General features: G+C 37.2%; 1 protein-coding gene across 1 annotated transcript in view; it reads left to right on the top strand.

Annotated features, from left to right (window-relative positions):
* Positions 1-19,623, top strand: part of gabbr2 (gamma-aminobutyric acid (GABA) B receptor, 2) — a 204,344-nt gene that overhangs the window by 34,549 nt on the left and 150,172 nt on the right. Inside the window, exon 2 of the mRNA XM_053492912.1 lies at positions 13,903-14,040. Coding sequence (XP_053348887.1) covers positions 13,903-14,040 — 138 coding nt within the window. The remainder of the gene's footprint in view (positions 1-13,902; positions 14,041-19,623) is intronic.

Genomic DNA, 19,623 nt, shown 5'->3' with positions numbered 1-19,623 from the left:
ATTTCTATTATATGTCTATGTTATGCCTGTGTATGCGTGTGCTTGTGAGATGATGAGAAATGAAGGGAGTGAAAAAGACTTGTCAGACCGGGCTAGGGAACAAAGATGATGATGTTTTTCAACCTTTAAAATGCAGAATCCACACAAAACTGTGACCATGTTAGGCTTTACAGGGATTTTCAACAAGACCCAAAAAAAAAATATATATATATATATATATATATACACACACACACACACACACACACACACACACTATATTACAGAAGTCACTATATTGCCAGATATTTTAAAGGATTTATATATAACTGAGAGTTTCGGTGGCATCCATGTAAAATATGCAGCCGAAGTGATGCAGGACCCAAATGCTCTTCTCTCCTTTTATTAAATAAGGATGTTTTTAATATGTTTTTTTTTTTTCCGTGACTGACATCATTTAAAAGTCATTATACCACAGGGCTGTTGAATTCTAATTTATGAGTCGTCCGTATGGTGTTGATTGGCTTTCTGTAACAGCATGGCTCTGACAACAGCAAAGAAAATCTCAGGTTTATATTAAAGTCCTCCCTCTAATATGTTATCATTTCCATAGCGACGACAAGTTCTTATGGAATGATTGGATTCCATAAAAAAAAAAAATGGTTCAGTGTTCATTTGTTGATATGCTGAAGCTAAGCAGGAGAAGATTGATTTAGCATTTTTAAGAGACTTTAATATCATGCTTTGTAACAATCAGTGGTAAACCTTTCTCACATTGGAGATGGTGATTTTGAAGAACAATGTTCTGAATGTTAGACCTTGCTGTTTCTTAGTAAGAGGACAAGCTGCCTTTTTTTGTTTAAACCTCAAGAGAAACAAAAAGGAATGACTGTTTAAGTTGCAGCCAGGTTTTGCTAATCAACAACCCTTGGTTGACTGATCATCAGCAGGTGTGCAGACCTTGATAAAAGCAGACGTTATGGACGTTTCCTTGACTTGGACCATTCAGGTGTGTGTTAACACGATGCCAGGTAGGAAAGGCTTAAGCAATGGTCTTAGAGAAGCAATTCATGCTGCACATCATCTGGAAAAGATTATAAAACCGTTTCTAAACAATTTGGAATTTCCAATATTTCCATAAGGGGACATTCCAACACATTCACCTCGAGGTGCAATGCTCATAGAAATACAAAAAAACCCCAAAAACTACATTTCAGACCTTATAGGTCTCACTGAGCATGTTTAATGTTAACGTTTGTGATGGCACGATGAGATGAAGATCACACCCACATAACAATCTGAACAAATCACAAAGCTTTTGGGTCAATGTCCTATAGACAAATAAGACCAAAGTGGAGTTTCGATTTAAGGCCCATTGCCATGGTTTTGAAATGGCCTAGTCAAAGTCGAGACCTCAACCCAAGTGAAATGATGTGACGGGAGAGAGCTGTGCATAGGTAAATTGCCAAAAACCTCAATGAACTGAAACAATGTGGAAGTAAAAGAAGAATGGGCCAAAACTGATGAACTTGTGAAAGACTGATGAAATTATGCATAAAACAGTAAGTTGATCTACAAGCTATTGAATCACAGGAATACTTAGTAATGCCACCATCAAAGTTTTAGTTTGGCTTTAAATTATGCACAACTTTTATTAAACTATTGATAAACGATGCCCAGTGATGGTTATTTATTTATTTATTTATTTATTTATTATTATATATATTTTTTACCAAATACACCAATAGACATTAAATACTGTAGGAGTACATTGCTTACGTTAACAAAAATCTCATCATTAATCACCGTGCAGTATGTTAATGAAATACATAAACAGCCATTTGGCATCACATTTCCAGGTGTCTGTCACACACGATCCAGCCACCTGGCCAGTGGTTTGCTCTGTGCTGTGTGCATTGATGAGTGATCGCTCAAGCTCATTGTTGGCTCCTCCGCTTGCTGTAAAAAAATGTGCCGGGTGATGAATCTCTGTTCTGGTGGCTTTGTGCCACACAATCAGAGCTGGCCAGCGGCACTCAAACCTCTCCATCTGAACAGGCTCTCCAGCCGTGCACACCACAATGCCTCTGCATAATTTTGCACTCCACTGCATCAGCGAGCAAGGTTTCTTCGCTGTAGGTCTGCATCTGTTAACCGCCACTGACAAAGTGTGGAGAAAATTTCTTGTACTGTCTCAAGACTGGAGCAGAGGCCAGTTGATAAATAAGACTTGTACAAAGACAGGCGACTCATGCTAGATCAGTCTTAAAAAAATGGATTATTTATGGCTGAATTTTTTTTATCTTTTGCAACTAGATCCAAGACTAATCTTGGCATTACCATTTATGCATATGGTTGGTTTATGCAGTGGATGCATTTTTTTGACATGTTTTGAGTCCACTTGTCCTCTTCGAGAGAAGGATCACTGCAAATCAATGCAAAGTTCTGACTGATAACATTTAGTCTACGATGAAATATTTCTGATGGGATTAGTGTCTTCCAGAACTCCAGTGCTCTGACTTTTCATGACATAAGAGCTTGACTAACGATTTGATACGTATAAAAAGGATATAAATCATATGCTCTAGCCATTACAGTCAACCCAGTTGAACATCTATGAGATTGTTTGCATCAGCATTTTAAATAGAATGTTCCACGTGAATAACGTGAAGGACTATCTTTAGAAAAAAAGATAGTTCAAGACATTTGTAGAACCTGTGCTGAAACACACCAAAGCTGTTGTAGTGGCCCAGTCAGTCTCATGCATACACAAGATATTTATCATACATATTTACATGCCATTATAATATATAATACACACTGTCAAGCATTCATAAATTATTTATACCAGGGGTTACTATTGTTTGACATGATGATTGAAAAGTGAGTTATACATACAGTATATTAGCCTCACAGTCCATCATATACAGTAGGATATGTTTACATTATTAAAATGAAGAGACACAAATCTGATTTTCTTAGGGCTGTCTGAAAGCAAAAATCTGATCTTTTTCAGGGCAGATCTAAACCACTTTCATATGTGGTCCTAGATCCGATACATAGTCATGTGACTTGAATGAGAACAGGTAGATTAGAATTCGTGTGACTTTGCATAGGGTGCCAACATCATCAGTCAGCACCAGGAGCACAGGGATTCCATAGCAATGCCTGCAATAGATGTTAAAACGGCTAAAGTTAGGCAGTTGGCCTTCTTCCTTCTTCTGAACCTCAAAAAAAAAAAAAAAAAAAACCCAAATAATGACTTGCCAACGTCCAGAGAAATATCCCAAGCATATTTTTGCTAAATTACTTCTATTGTTTGAAATGAATGAATGCTTGTGCAAATATAATGTAATTATGAATGTAAACTTTCATGACATGCAAATCTCATCTATCAAAAAAAATTATTTGAACAATGTGGCTTGTAATGTAAACGTAGCCATAGAATATGTGGATGGAGAATGGGCTCAGTATCAATGGGTGTAGTCTGTAATGTTGCCATGCCACTCAGCTGTCTGTCCAGATATTTCCCATATTAAGCTACTACTACAGTACCACTCAGTTGGGAGGGCCGAAGACGATCACATATTTCCTCCGAACCATGTGACCGCTAGACATGCAGGACAGCACTATCCCCTCCTTCCGCTTGCATGAGCTCACAGATGCCCCTGATTGGCTGTAGAGCCGTGATTAAGGTGGGATCACTAAGTACCGCTTATCCCTTCCTTCTGAGAGAGCTCGGCCAATCAGCTCTCTAGGCCTCCGGCTGCGAGAGGTTACAGCATCACCCGGGAATCAAACTCGCAATCTCCGGATGATAGGGCGAGCACTTTACCACTGCGCCACTTGGAGGCGACCTGCGGTTTTTATTGGCCCAAGCACTTATCTAATTTGGTGAAAATGTCTATCTTATAAATACCCAGCTTACACTCAACACACAGAGGATTTAAACGTCTGTGAGAACACTAACATTTACATTAAGATGTAAAGTATCACACGAAAAACACGTGTCTATCATAGAGTTAACTGCTTTCCATAATGAAAATCTGCTGTACGTATTTTTGTGTTGAAAATATCTGAATGCTTAATGGACTCCATTATATCAGTGGGTGTAATGAGAAATAAATGGGAAAAATACAGACACTGAGGAGACTAAGCCTGTGGAATGGGGTTTCATGAAAGCAACGGAGTAGTAGAGTGAGTAATTACTTCCTAACACAGCTAGAGATCAACAGTGCCAACCGAACGTAACCTTCCTCAAGGAATCCGGTAGGAATCAGTACACAACGCTAACTTCATCGGGATTTGACTGATGTATCATCCTACCAGTCCCCAGGAGTTGGTGCAGGTGTTTGCACTGCATTGGCATCCCAAGCTCAGGAAATCCCTTCCACAAAGTGGGGTCTGGAAGCTGGAGTTGGCCAGCTCGGATTTTCATGCCCTGCTCTCTGCTTGATGTCCTGAATGCTAGGATTGGTGGTAATGAGATCAAACTGGATGAATGAATGTATTAACCGGCTAATCAGAAAATTATTCTATCAATTTTTCTCATGTAAGAGGATGGATTGAAGATTATTAAATGCTGAGCTGCTTTATGCTACTACATACAATGTGATCATAGCCAAAAAAAAATTAATGGGAATACATTTGCTCAAAGGAATTCGCCAGAGTTTTTTTTTTTTTTTTTTTTGTAGCATGTCAGAGCAAAAAGGGCCCGGGTCAAGGGTTGGACTGATGGAATTAGAGGTCCCACCACATCGGAAATCTCCAAAGGGCCAAACAAAGGCAGGGAAGTGCTGCTTACCCATTGCTGCCTGTTATCCTGGCCTGAATTTAGACCACACACACTGCATCACCACAATTATCCAAAATGGCAGTAATTACCCCTGCCTCCCTCCTTGACTCTCCAGAGGAGGCATCCTGGGGAGAATGGAAGACCTCGGGCCAACAAATAATTAACTTGATAATGACCTCGCTTTCCTCAGCCCATTCCTCATATCATCTCATCCCTTCATGTTTCCACTAATTATGTAGAGACGACACACTGTATTGTTCTTCATCCATTTTCATTGGCCGACACTGATTACATTGTAAGTTTCTGCATAATGTATAAACACTTTCATATATTCAAAGGCTAGGCTTTTATAAGTACAAGATAAGACTGTGACCATGTTCATGTAACCCAGCAGTGGGATTTATTGTCCTAGGAACTGCCTCATGCACTGAGAGGGTGATCATTTTTGTTTTTATCCTGCTGTTACTTGTGTCTTGTCACTGGTATGTTTTTTTTTTTTTTGTATTTTGCACTTGTGCAATCTACCATAATCTTATGATGCAACCTGTATAATTAAATACAAGCCTTTTTTTCACTTATAAAGGTCCTGCAATGATAAAAACACCAAAAAGGAAACATAAAATTGTGACTGTGTGTTTTTGGTGTATTCCCATACCAAGCCCAGTGTTGCCTTTTAATCGTTTAACTTTATAATGTCCTCCACTGACATTTACTGTAATCATATTCTATTTGGCACAAATATGTTCTCACTGCACAGCAATAAATGCTGTTAACCATCTCTAATCTCCTGATTTACAGAGGAACTGTTTGGGACTTCCACAACCAATTTGGACAGATCATAGGCTCTATGGTTCTCATCTTTTGTAAATCCTTGTCAATCTGATTATAATCTGGGTCTGGTGGAGCCACTGCACTGAATTAAGTTTGTACAGCTGTGGTCACATAATCAGGGCCAACTAACTGGCAGAAAAACACAATCCCATATTAGGCGGGGCAAATGAATTTTGTAGCTCACTAGTCATTGTGGCTGGTTGTTTTCTATATTTAGTAACCAGCCAGACGGTGGCTTAGTGGTCAGCACTGTTTCCTTGCACATTCCCGGCCAGGTTCGATTCTCACCTCTGAGTTTGCATGTTCTTCCTGTTCTTGGTGGTTGAACTCCCCTAGTCCAAAGACATGCAGATAAGACTAATTAGTGTTCCCAAATTGCCCGTAGTGGGTGAATCAAATCAAATCAAATTCAAATTCAAATTTTATTTGTCACATACACAGTCATACACAGTACGAAATGTAGTGAAATGCTTACACGACCGCCAGTGACCTTAAAAAGAGAATTAAAACTTATAAGTAATAAATATCAATAGAAGAAATATGATAGAAAATTAAAATAAAAATTTAACTAGAAAAAATAGAACCTGAAAATAGAAATATATTTCTATGAGTGTGTGTGTGTGTGTGTGTGTGTCCTGTGATGGATTGGCAGCATGTCCAGGGTGTACACTGCCTTGTGCCCTAAGCCTCCTGAAATAGGCTTCAGGTCTCCGTGACCCTGAATACAGGATAAAATGGTATAGAAGATGAATGAGTGAGTGTTTTATGTTAACAATTGTTTGCGGGCAGGCTAAATAATGCAATAAAGTAAAGTAAGTTCTGGAGTTTATCAACTTCATACTTATTTTGTCTTAGGGACGTTTTTAACTGGATTTCTTTTTGCATCTAGTGCCAAGAATGAAATGTAGTAAATCAACTTACAAGGTTATCTCCCAATGTTTCATGGGTGTTCATTTCCAGTCTTTACAACAGAGCTCAGTACTTTTTTTTGTACACCTGCAGAAATTATTGTGAATCCTATTTATTCATAGGATAGCACAAGGTTTCGCCTGTACCTCTTCACTGATGCTCAGTCAGTGCAGCCTCTCCAAGTCAGGCCTTTTGGGGGCTGCTGTACAAATGTTACCAAAGGGCATCAAGCCTACTCAGTTCTATTTCATACACTGCACACATGTGAATATCTCAATGCCAAAGTCCCAGTAGCAAGCTCAGTGGTGGATTTCATTCACAAACATCCGAAAGCCCAGGCCAAGTGTCTTGGGATTCTTAAAATCAAGGTTGATTTGTTCGCATGAGTGGACTCATGGAGTCTGTAAGCGCAGCCATGGAAATGAAATTTACCGAGCTCTTATTTTCTTTATTCTAAGGCTTTTGTATTGTAATATGCTGTCAGTGTGATGCCACAGTGCATTATATCTGATTCAAATGCTTTCCTGAAAGACACTTTTCACTCAAGATGACACTTTTTAAAGGAAATTCATCATAATAGTTCTCACAAAGAAGCTTATTTACAACATATATATGTTAACCTCAGGGTGTAATGGCTTTTTTTCTTATCTCATCAACATATCTGCCTTTTCTGTAAGGTATTACTTTGAGAGCACAATGGTTCAGTCTGTGAGCACAATCCTTATACTCATACGGATTTCTTTTATTCCTATCGTAAATGTATCAACTACAGTACAGTATGTGTGTACTTCTCCAGAAGGCCCATTGATTGGAGTGTCCCAGGTTCAAACCCCAGCACCACCTAGTTGCCACTGTTAGGTCTTTAATCCTTAATGCTGCAAATGTAGGTATAAAGGATTCCGGAAGAACAAAACAATAAGCAATTTAATATGTTTTTTTTTTAAAGGATGTAAATATGTACAAAATCAACTTCTTTGAAAGAGTATTTATTTATTAATTTATTTAACCCCTGAATTTTCTTCCTAATTTAGTCTTGGTCAATTCCCACCTGATTTCTTTCGTTCTCCTATCAAGCAACAGCAACAGTACCAACTGAGGGGAGCAAAAGCTATCACATGCTTTGTTTGAACCAGCCGATAGCATCTTTTCAAAATCCTTCATATGTAACATTAGAGGTTGGCATAACACATTCAGGGGTATACATACATATGTGTGTAGTTGTACAGTATGTGCAATACATTTGATTGCAAGCTGATCTAGTTGTAGTGAAATTGTTAACATACTGTATATACTGTACAAAACGTGGATCAATACTGGGGGACATTTTCATGAATATATGGGGTGTGGGCGTTGTGCACACAGTTCCAGGTCCAGTGTTAGAAGGGTTCCTGATTGAGTGCCTGAATAGACTAAGGGTAGTCCAGCAACACATGCTGTAGGTAGACTGCAGGTTTGGGAGTTTAGTGCAGATGGTGCCCTCAGGTGATTGCACTATCCTCTGGAGAGCCTACTTGGTGCTTGGTTTCCAAACCAGGCTGATATGCACGTCATAGCACAGGTGTAAAAGCTCCTTTACCTGTATAAATATAAAATTATATTTTTAATATATAAGGGATTAAACAGAGCCATCAGAGTTTAAACTGTACACATGTTTAACATAGTTACTAAAAACTGCCATTCAATATTATTGAAATGCTATGAAACATATAACACATACATTTAAACCTCAGCTCGATTTTTTTTTTATTGAATTCTTACATTTTATTTTAGCACCCCTGATCTACCCAATGCATTATTTAATAAATAAATAATTTATATATGATATGGTGTATATATGAATCCCTAATTTTCCAACATTATTACACATTAAATTGTGCTAATAATAAAATCTTAGACAAAATGATGAAAGAAAAAATTAATTGATCATGAATTTAAATCACAGTTCTATGCCCTGCAAACTTTGTCTTCATCTGAAATCCTGATTGTTCGTGCTGGACAGGCTTTGGCATGTCATATGTGCTGACCTTTTTGTTTAGTCTAATTTTGTACATGCCATTACCAAACTCCCCGTGTGAAAAACAGATTGCATGTGACAGGCTGCTCCCTATTTGCGGCCTCTCGCTCCCTCGCGCTTTCACTCTCTGAGCCTCAGGTTGCTTATTTGAGTGCAGTAATTTGCCATTGACTGGAGACAGGTGCGGCTGTGGCCGTCGCCACCTTTAACAAAGCGTTCCATCTTGGTTAGCTAGCCTTGATTATTCCTTTTTTTTTTTTTTTACCACAATGGAATTTTATGTCTGACCATTTCATGATGCTAGGGATGTTCATAGAAAATAGCCCTATTAATAATACTTAGCCTTCTGTCTTCTAAAAGTCACCGGGTACCCTCAATGTAAAACTGAGCAATTAATGTCTTCTTTCACATACACATTTCCTTCCAGATTCAAACAGCTAATTTAGTAATTAAATTTTATTAATGTCATTTCCCATGTTATGAAACACTCTAAGCAATATGCAGAGTTTTGCACTGTATTATTGTTCATATAAAATTATTGAGCTGTGCTCAATATGCAAAATGCATAAATCATGTCCTACTTCTAGCTTACAGAGATGCTTTAAATATAGTCACACAATTGAAAAAAATATATTAAAGAGCTTTCTTCCGTAGTTCTATGTAAAATTATGCAAAAGAATGTTTCTCACCATGTTCAGTAGAACCCATTTAGGAAGCAAAGAAACCTTAATTAGTTAATTAGTTATAAAACCACATAAATACACTTAGTTATTTTATACTATTTAAGAAAAACAATAAAGATAATGACATCAAGAAATAACATATGTAAGTGTGCAAATATATTTAAAATTCCTAACAGTTCGTACTTCTAATTAAGCTTCTCAGCCAGCTTTAGGAGAAGCTCCACCTTTTTTTTTCCTCCACATTTTTTACCTTTTCTCTCCAGCTTTTCCACCAAAATGACTTGGTTGGAGTAAATATATCTTATATTAAAATATATAAGTATAAAAAATATATATTAAAAAGGTTTACATAGAAGCAAAGCCTTTAAGTAAGTAATAGTAAAAAAATATATAATTTGGTTAAGAAATAAATGTACATTAGTGGTAGTGGTTCTGAATAAGAAAAAAGGGTAGCATCCTTAAGGCCTTATATACAGTAGTATAATCCTCATTTTTGTTATTTTTTATTTTATTGTAAAGAATGATATTTTATTTGACAAATATTCTAGGGCAGAATTCATAAGTATTTAACAAATGAGCTAAACAGGTCCATGTCCCAAAAATACTGGACCCTGCTATAAGGTTAGGGCTGTTTTACTGTCAGCTTTTGCTCCCCAAGTAACTTTTAAATACCTTTCAGTTAATATCCCTCTGTCTGTCAGCTCCAACTATGGCTAAATATAATTGTGGATACTGGCCTTGGCTCCTTTTGCATTTAGTGCTCAAATTGCAAGGCTGATTTCCATGGCAACATAGTCGAAGCCTGTTAGTCTGATTCTAGATGCGTTACCATACAAGGAAAATGACCACATGTGTTTGACAGCACTCAGAAAAAGCCCATTCATTTCACAGCAAATGTTGGTGCCATAATGGTATGGCTATCCTTTCAGGCTTTTGAACACCATGCTTTTTGTTCACTGATTGGACTCTAGTGGAGCTTAATGACAGGAAGTACTGTATACTGTATACTGTATGTAATACTAGGATGAGAACTTCTAATGAGCTCTATACTGTAGATCATCTTTGCTGTGGTTTGATCAGAAGCCATGTTTAGAACATAAGTAAAATGATATGTATTGGCAATGATAATTGTGTTTTGGCTTCAAAATAGACATGTAGAGTAGCATTATGAAAGCTTTTAACTTTTAACTTCATTTGGAAGTTGTTTCAACTCTTTCTTATCGAGTTTTTGCAGGAAAATACAAGAGGAAATACAATTTTAGTTTAAATTCCAGCTTTATTTATGAAAATGAGCACCAAAGTTATAACTCTGCAGCATTTTATCACATCACTTTCGTTTATATCCAGTGTTACATATTTTGTATTTCAGTTTGCCACATTGGGTTAATGGTTAGCACTGTCGCCTTGGACCTCCAGGGTTGAGGGGTCAATACCTGGCTAGGTTCGATTCCCGCCTCTGTGTGTATGGAGTTTGCATGTTCTCCCCGTGGGTTTCCTCCGTGTACTCCAGTTTCCTCCCACAGACCAATTAGCAGATTAGGCTTATTGGTGTTCCCAAATTGCCCGAAGTGGGCGAATGAGTTTGTGGATGAGCCTTTGCTCTAAGTCTCCTGGGATAGGCTCCAGGCTCCCCTGTGACCTTGTATACAGAATAAAGCGGTATAGACGATGAGTGAGTGAGTGAGTACATGTAAGAAAGTTTGTTACAAAGATTTGTGTGGGAGAAGATGGATATGTTGTTATTACTCATTCAGCCTGGCTTAACATTCATGTTGTAGTTTTGGTAAGAATAATGGCATTTCAATGGAAATGTACGATTGAGTTTTGTGAAGAAGTCTCTTGGTGCTTTAACATGGAATAAGAAAACTGTCCTTTTATAAACATAATGCCTAAAATCCACATTTTCTAATTAACCATGTGATACTGGTAAATTCATGGCCCTCAAATCATAAGCTTCTGCATGAAGAATTGTTTTAATATACTGTACAATGCATCTAAGTATTCATATTTAAGCTGGCAATGCTGACATACTGCAATACAGAGAAGAGTTTATTTCAGAAGCTCAAACTATTTAATAGTTTTATAAGCACAGGCCAAATACAGATATATTTATATTATTCTTTAACCTTAAATAATCTTTTGGTTTTATAGGTGGCCTTCTGATTGTTTTATAGTAAGCAATCCATTAGTCTCAATACATAATAACTGGTATAGACTAGATATAGAAGTAGAGATGGACAATTTAATCCTATGAAGACCACAGCCTTACAGGTAAAGGGTCCCTGGTTTGTTTCTGAGCTCAGGTTACTGACTGCAAGGAGTTGTGCAAGTTCTCCTAGTATTTGTGTGGGTTTGCTTCCACCTCCCTCAAAAAAAAAAAAAAAAAAACATGGCTGTGGGTGGATCTGTAACTCTAAATTGCTCTAAGTGTGAATGAGTGTGTGAAGGTGTAATAACTGGCTAGGATAAATAACTTATTTGTCCTAAGTGACTGTCACGTTGTGAACAGATTAGGAATACCAAATTGTATACGCAGAGTCCTATATATTTTCTAAAGAACCAATTTTTAAAAGGTTTTCACAAATATATTTTTGACATAATAGATATACACAACTCTCACTCACTCATTGTCTATACCGCGTTAATCCTGTGGACAGGGTTGTGGGGGGGCCTGGAGAAGCCTATCCCAGCAAACTAAGAACCTGAATGGGGTGCCAATTCATTGCAGGGCACACACACTCACATGTCCATTCACATACTATGGGCAATTTGGAAGCACCAACTATTCTAATCTGCATGTCTTTGAATTATGGGAGGAAACCAGAGTCCACGGCGGGAATCGAACTCGGACCTTGGAGGTGCACGGCCACAGTGCTAACCACTCCGCCCCCATGCCGCCTTGTAGCAACTACTATACATGTAAACAAATCAATAAACACAGACATGAATGATTATGAATATGCCCCCCTCAGAATTGTAGGTGTTAATTTTATCTGTGGATTACTAACAAGAACACTTCCTATTTAGCTTGTTAGTTAGTAGGCCAGATTTCATGCAAATAACAATAGTCCACAAGTTATGTATTAATTTAAACTCTACATCCAGTCTGATCAGTGATTTTATATAATTTATCACTGTGTTGCTTTCAGATATAATAAACCTGACAGTTAACAAAGAGTATGATGTTTTTTAAAGCTAAATATATGTACAGTACAGTGGTACCCTGGCACACAAATTAAATCGGTTCCGGAGGCGAGTTCTTAAAAGAAATTTCGTATTGCTAAACATATTTTCCCATAGGAAATAATGTAAATGCAGATAATTTCAAAAAGAACATTAAAGGACAGTAAACCTAACTTAGCCTTAATTTATGATTCCTCTTGGCACCGGCTGCTATAAAAAAACGTAACTGAAAGTGACTCTTACAGAAGTTTTCTTTTTGCTACTGTGCTTGCTAACATTCGTCTGACCCATTGTGCTATGTCTTCACTAAATCTTGCACAAAATGCTTTTTAACAGCTCATTATGTAGCAGGCGTTTGGTTCAGCTCGGTCCGACCACTCGTATGCCAAAAATGCTATGTATGCCGAGGCAAAATTCTAGAAAAATTTCTGTTCTTAAGGCGAAAATTTATGAGGTTGGGCATTCGCATGCCAAGGTGCCGCTGTATTATACTGTATAGCAAGTTCGCGGGATGGCAGGCTACTCTTAATCCTTGGTACTAAAAATGTGCTACATATGCTTACCTGTTTAATGCTAGTTTTGTAGGCTTGTACATTGCTTTAATTCTTGTTTGTGGCTTTGCCTAGGGCTTAAAATGACTGAAGGCCATCGTATTGGATTTAGTCAATTAACTGCTCTTAAGAACCACACATTGTCCATTATCTTGAGGAAAAAGCAAACATGGAAAATGAAGAAATAGGAAAGAACCTGGAAGCTAGTAGGCAATTGTTCTTTAGAGAATTGTAAGTGTATCAGGTTTGCACCAATGTTGCATTAAAACAGCCTCCGTGGTCAACCCCTTAATGAAGTAAAACTAGGAATAAAGTTAGGATTAACAGCTTAATGCCATGTGTCTTAGTTTATGTCCAGGAATCAATAAACATGCTTTTGTAAGTGTTTTGTAAGGGTTTACCAGGATCTGCATGTCTTTACAAACAGAGCAAATCAGACCAAAACTGGTAGGAGAGTCATATTGCAATCAATAGACCTTACTCCATCTTTTCCTTTCTCAAGCATTTCTTTGGAGCCATGGTGTGTTGCTATGGTGACGTGAAAAGGGGCTGCACACTGCAGTAGTGAGTTGGTTCTCTTGGACAGAACAGTGTGTTTGACACATTAGAAAAAGAAAAAAAAAGAATAGCCAGAGATCCTTTGATTTACATATAATGCTGTGTTCTCATGCATTCTTTCTACAATTTATCCGCAAAATTAAATGCAGTTATTATATGTTGGTGCACATAATAATTTGCTTTGTAGAATGACTGTTAGTCATTGTAATTCTGCTGAATGATGAGCGAAACAAGAACTGACAATGAGTAGTAGCGCACGTTCCAAACAACCATTCATAGAGAAAAAGAAGAAATCATCAGCAATCATTTTGACTGGTGACATATTGTTGTCATTTTCATCCTGACTCAGTCTGTCTCTCTCTCTTTCTCAACCCCCTCTACCCCCCCATCCCTTTTCAGTGTGACAATGCAAAAGGATTACGGGCCTTCTTCGACGCAATCTGCTATGGTCCCAGACATTTAATGATCTTCGGAGGAGTTTGTCCATCAGTGACGTCTATCATCGCTGAGTCATTAGAGGGGTGGAACCTGGTGCAGGTAAGACCAAAAGACGTTTTATTAATGCTCCAAGTAATAGGAGTGGGAAAACCTGTAACACAATTTAGCCTGTACTGGTCATTGAGGTTATGTACAGTTGTACAGTAGCTGTCATGAGACCAGCATCAGTCTCTCTGTCTATCTTTGTCCAGTATGTGTAGTAAAACAGCCTCAGTAGGAGAATTCAAAGAAATAATTCATATGCATAAAGTTAAAATGTAAAAAACAAACTAACAAAAAAAAAAAACATCAGTTAGTATTATAAGGCAGTCAAGACTAAAAACACAAAGACCCTACACAAACATGACTGGGTTATGGAGACAGGCAGTGTAGCCAGATGTTAATAAATAACTGAGCTAGTATTCCAGAGACCTGTGTTGGCTGGGGGAGGTACAGTATCGCTGTATGTCACTACAGTATGTGATACTGAGGTATAATAAATACAGTTTTAGTTATTGTTTGTTGGCGTGAAAGTGGCGGTTTGAATGAATCCCACCCCAGAAGTTTTGCATTTGTGTTTGTAATAGTATACATATAAAATATCAAAATCCTGCAAACATTTTCCAACTTGTCTATAAGTAATTTCTCGGAGGCTGTATGCAAGGCTTTTATTGTCACCAGGGTGGGTGAAAATTAACTAGGCAACAATGTTTCCTATATGGCTTTAGAACCCATTTTGCTCTGTGCGTGGTTAGACCAGCATTTTCCAGCATGTTGGCTGGGACAACGCGGACATCATGTATGGCCTCCAAGAAGTCCAGATCTAACTCCATATGATTTTTTCCTATGGAGGAAGAGGTGTACAGGACAAAGCCTTGCACACTGGAGGACTTGGAGGCACGTATACTGGAGGTTCCCAAACGACTTTCTTCAGTGTGTGTTCCATCACCGGCTGTTAGAGGAAACTGGTTGACGCCACCAGTTCCTACGTTGAAATTAAAAAAATTCCTTTCATTTTTTGTGTAATAATGTACATATCCAATTTGTTTCAATAAATTTATGTTAGAAATATGGACTTTACCAATTTTTAACACTTAGGTCTTTTTACCCACCCTGTATATGCTTCCTATTCTCAGAATATACTGTATATACTTTGATTTATCATAAATATTTGACGTTGAACGTCAAGGACTATAGTTTCCTCATTAACCCCATGTAAAAATGACAAAAGTATATACAGTATTAATTAATTTATTGTTCAACTGAAATCTTACATCTAATGCCAGCAGTCATTGCTGTAAGGGGATGTTATATTACATACTGAACCTCATTCAACATACATTATACAGCTTTTAACTGTGGAGGAAACAGAGTATCTGGGGAAACCCACCAAGGCAAACTCTGCGCATTAAGTACTACATCAAACCATGCCTCTGACATTAAATAAATGCAATTCTTTGGGTGCAGACAGGGGTTACTTGCCTTAATCAAAAAAAAAAGAAAGAAAGAAAAAGAAAGGTGATGGTGCCCAAACCATGTAACAATCAGCTTGATAATCCCAACTATAATGATATTGTATCCTGTGCATTTTTTTTACAATACACATTTCATGTACAGTAACTGACAGTTTGCAAATCATCTCACATCTTTTGCTTTTACTTTAATTAAAAGTGTATCCCTCTCCGATAATGATTTATTTTAGAGATATTTTACATTTTAAAATATATTGATCCATTTGTTATTATTATCACCTAGACTTAGTTTTTATACACTATAAAAAAATCACATTACAGTACATGTCACATTATAGCTTCCAGTAGCATGATCCTATGGATCCTACTTTAATTACATGCATGGTTATTGATACTGAGAATCAGTAAATAAATAGGTACTGTTACAGTAAAAGTAGTATGTCGCAGAATTTGCAATAGACAATAGGTCTTAGGCTACCAAGGCGGTGCGGTTAATTCTGGCAAAGTAAGGGCGCAGTATTAATTGCATGCTGTGATTAAAAATAAGTGTTGTTGTCATTGATATAAAGCAACCATCTATTTAACTGCTACAGTTTTGTCCTTATCCACTTTTTAATATTTTATCATGTTCTATCTATCGATCTATCGATCTATCTATCTATCTATCTATCTATCTATCTATCTATCTATCATGCTATTTCTAGTCATTTCTAAAAACATTCTCTTATATGATGCTAAAGGTATGATGGGAAAGATTTAGGGGTTAATGCGCCTTTATCATCTCTGGTGTCTGTTAGCATTCTAAGCTGTGTGAGACTCAAGCAGTATTGCACCCTAAGCCTGACAGGATCTCACCTGCTCCCCAATGTACGTCATAGCGCATCGTGATATCTGACGTCAGCTGCAGGAGTGAGAAGCTCGGCTAGCTGCATTGTGATTCCTATGCAGCTGCATGTAGAGCAGCTGCTGCACTCACAGAAAAGTAAATGGATTGTTTTGCATGACCTGATGTCTGGAGCATTTCACATATGTGACTTTTTTCTAGCACCAAACCAACCCTTAAACAAATCAATGTGGCTGTGTAATAAGGAGCGAGAAATCATCTTAGAATAATAGAGATGACATGGATGGAAATGACAGACTGTCAGTGAAGTGATACATGATGACACAGACTGACTATCGGTTTATTTAAAGAACAGTGAGAAAGATATTTGTGTCTGTGTGTATTCCACTTAATTTTGGTGCCACTGCTTGTAGTACTTTGTGAAATAAATGTTTTAAAATAGGTCTAAAAATGGGCTCTATACGGATCTTAATGGACAAAAAATGTGTTTTATAGCTTTTCTATTTGGGTGTTGGCTCACTAAATACTTGCAATACCATTTTTACAACTGTGGACCTCAACAAATCTGGTTCATCTTTGGAAACTATTTCAAAGACACCATTGTACTACGCAGCCATCATACCACTCAAGAACGATTCTGTCTCCTAGAGACGAACGTACAGTACGTTGGAACTAAAAGTACAAATCAATCTCAGAACAACAACAAAAGAACCTTGTGAAGACATTGGAGGAAAAGGGTTCAAAACCATCTATCTGCAGTAAAATGTGACTGATAGCGACACAACCTGAAAGACTTGTCAGTAAGAAAGAAGCCACTGCTCCAGGACCATCATAAAAACAGACTACGATTTGCAGCTACACAAATGAACAAAGATCTTAAAGATCTGGTCTAATACGACTGTTTGTCTGTAATAACCATCAGTACTGTTTATCTGAAAGAAAAAGGATGAGGCTTGTAAGCTAAAGAAAACCATTCCAACCGTGAAGCATGGGGGTGGTAGCATCATGTTGTGGGGGTGCTTTCTGTAGGAGGAACTTGCGCATTTCACAAAATAGATATAAATAGAAGAAGGAAGATTATTGTGTAGATATATTAAAGCATCATCTCCAAACATCAGCTAGAAAGTTCAATGGGAAAAGAAGATACGCTACTTTGAATTATAAAGTATAAAACTTAATTAAACCCGATCTTAAACTTTCATTCCGCACACTTCACAGTAACACGTAAAAATCTAGTACTAAGTAAGTGAATGTAATATAAACGTCTGATCCAGTGGGAAGGTGATGAAAGAAAGAAATCTTTTCCTCTACTATTATTCTGACATTTCACAATCTTAAAAATAAAGCAGTGATCCTAACTGACCCAAGACAGCAAATATTCACTAGGATTACATGTCAGGAATTGTGAAAATCTGAGTTTAAGGTTATTTGCCTAAGGTGTATGTAAAATTTAGATTTTAACCGTAAGTGATTCTTCACCGATAGACACCACTGCTTTACTAAATTAACTTATTAACTAAGAGGAGTCCAAGCTGATCTTATCCATGGAGATTTGTTTTTTGACCAAAATAAAACTGTATGTCAGTTTTGCATGGTTAATTGAAGTAATAGTCTGTACACTTTGTTGTAGTAAAACATAAAAGTGAAAAATACCCATTGACTTTGCAGATATGTTAATTAAGTGCTTTAACAAAGCTGAAATGCATTCGTGGATGGTGGTTGCATTTGCATCAAGATACAACACAGGAAGAAAATGGGCTCCTCCTAAAAGGATTCTTCACGGAAGAATCCTACACATTCTTATACATATACATACAGTACAGTATACAACTGTTAAAATACATTTTTTGTCACTTGACATATAACAAAAATAACTGACTCATAATAATGAGCACATTTCTTACAAATATGCTATTTTATCTTATGATAATTATACACTTTGTCAAAAGTATGATTTATTATTGAATCTGCCTTCTTGCCAATTACAGAACCTCTGTTACCCACAGCAGTCAAACACAGCCTGTAGGTTTTCTATGTATTTAAACAGAACACAAAATGGTCACACTATTTTGTCTTCTTATTGTGATTATTCTGCTTTGGGATATTTTTTGCTTTTAGAAGGTAGGAGGAAACCACATGTTTACAAGGTGAACACGCACAAAATTTCCACAGAGAGAGAGAGAGAGGGAGAAACATGATCTCAGAATTAGTCGAGGGAGAGTGTAGCAGAAATGCTACCCACTGCACCACCATGATTCGTCAGACTGAACACACAAATTAGTACTCTTTATTTGGGATCGCTCCAAATAAAGCACCTCCGTGGTTAAAGGTTTCTGTGTTCTTTAACTGTGCAACAGCTGTCTTTCTCAAGTTGCACTTTCTCAAGCTGTATCAGGTCACACATCGTGTTCTTCTCCTATGACTACGGTGCTTTAATCACCACCAGTCTTGATGCAACACTGAGCAATGCCTGGCAGAGAGCGAAGACAAAACACGAGCAAATGCAATTCAATTCAGCTTTGCAGGATTTAAAATAAGACTTTTTATGAGCACGAGTGTGTTTCCTACAGTATAGACTGCTGTTTTTTGTGCAATAGATTTCTATAATATAAAATCACTATTATGCTTTATCTCTTTCTTTTTCCTCTTTTTTTCTTTGAAAAAAAACTAAGCTGTATTTTGTGCTGCAATCCATCTAACCTAGTACATAAAAAAGATGCTGCTGCTGTATGCTGCTAATTTGCCATGGGTTATTTTTTGCTCTGTGTACAGTACATACTGTATTTTATAGGTTTAAAGAGGCCGAGGTTGAGATTTAGGTCGAGGAGTATCCATCTAAAAATGCAATCGGGGAAAAGTAAACAGAAAATGATATTTTTAATTGTACTCAGCTATTAATATGAAAATAGCTTAAACTTATGTTTTATATATATAAATAATCTTATGCCACCATCCTATTACCCAATTAAGTGGCAGTAGGTGTAGGTGGCCAGGTATAGATCAAGCGCTTCGATTTAATGTTCACATCATACACCAGCATGGGGGAAAAGTGTGATCTGTGTGACTTTAATTGGCATGGTTGTTGTGGCAAAACTGGCTGAGTTCAGTATTTCAGAAACTGCTGAGCTCATGCGATTTTCACACAACAACAGTTTCTAGGATTTACACAGAATGGTGCAGAAAAGCACCATTTTTTGCAGAAAAACAAAAATCACAAGACTGATCTAACCTGACAGGAAATCTATAGTAAATAAATAATAAAGAAAAAACATGCTTTATACAGTTCAGTACGTGTGATGAGCTGAAAAGCATCTTAAAACACATGAC

The sequence above is a fragment of the Clarias gariepinus genome, chromosome 3 (assembly GCF_024256425.1).
Source record: "Clarias gariepinus isolate MV-2021 ecotype Netherlands chromosome 3, CGAR_prim_01v2, whole genome shotgun sequence".
Classification (NCBI taxonomy): domain Eukaryota; kingdom Metazoa; phylum Chordata; class Actinopteri; order Siluriformes; family Clariidae; genus Clarias; species Clarias gariepinus.
Note: the sequence above shows the minus strand (reverse complement) of the source record. Positions and strands in the feature narration are given on the sequence as shown.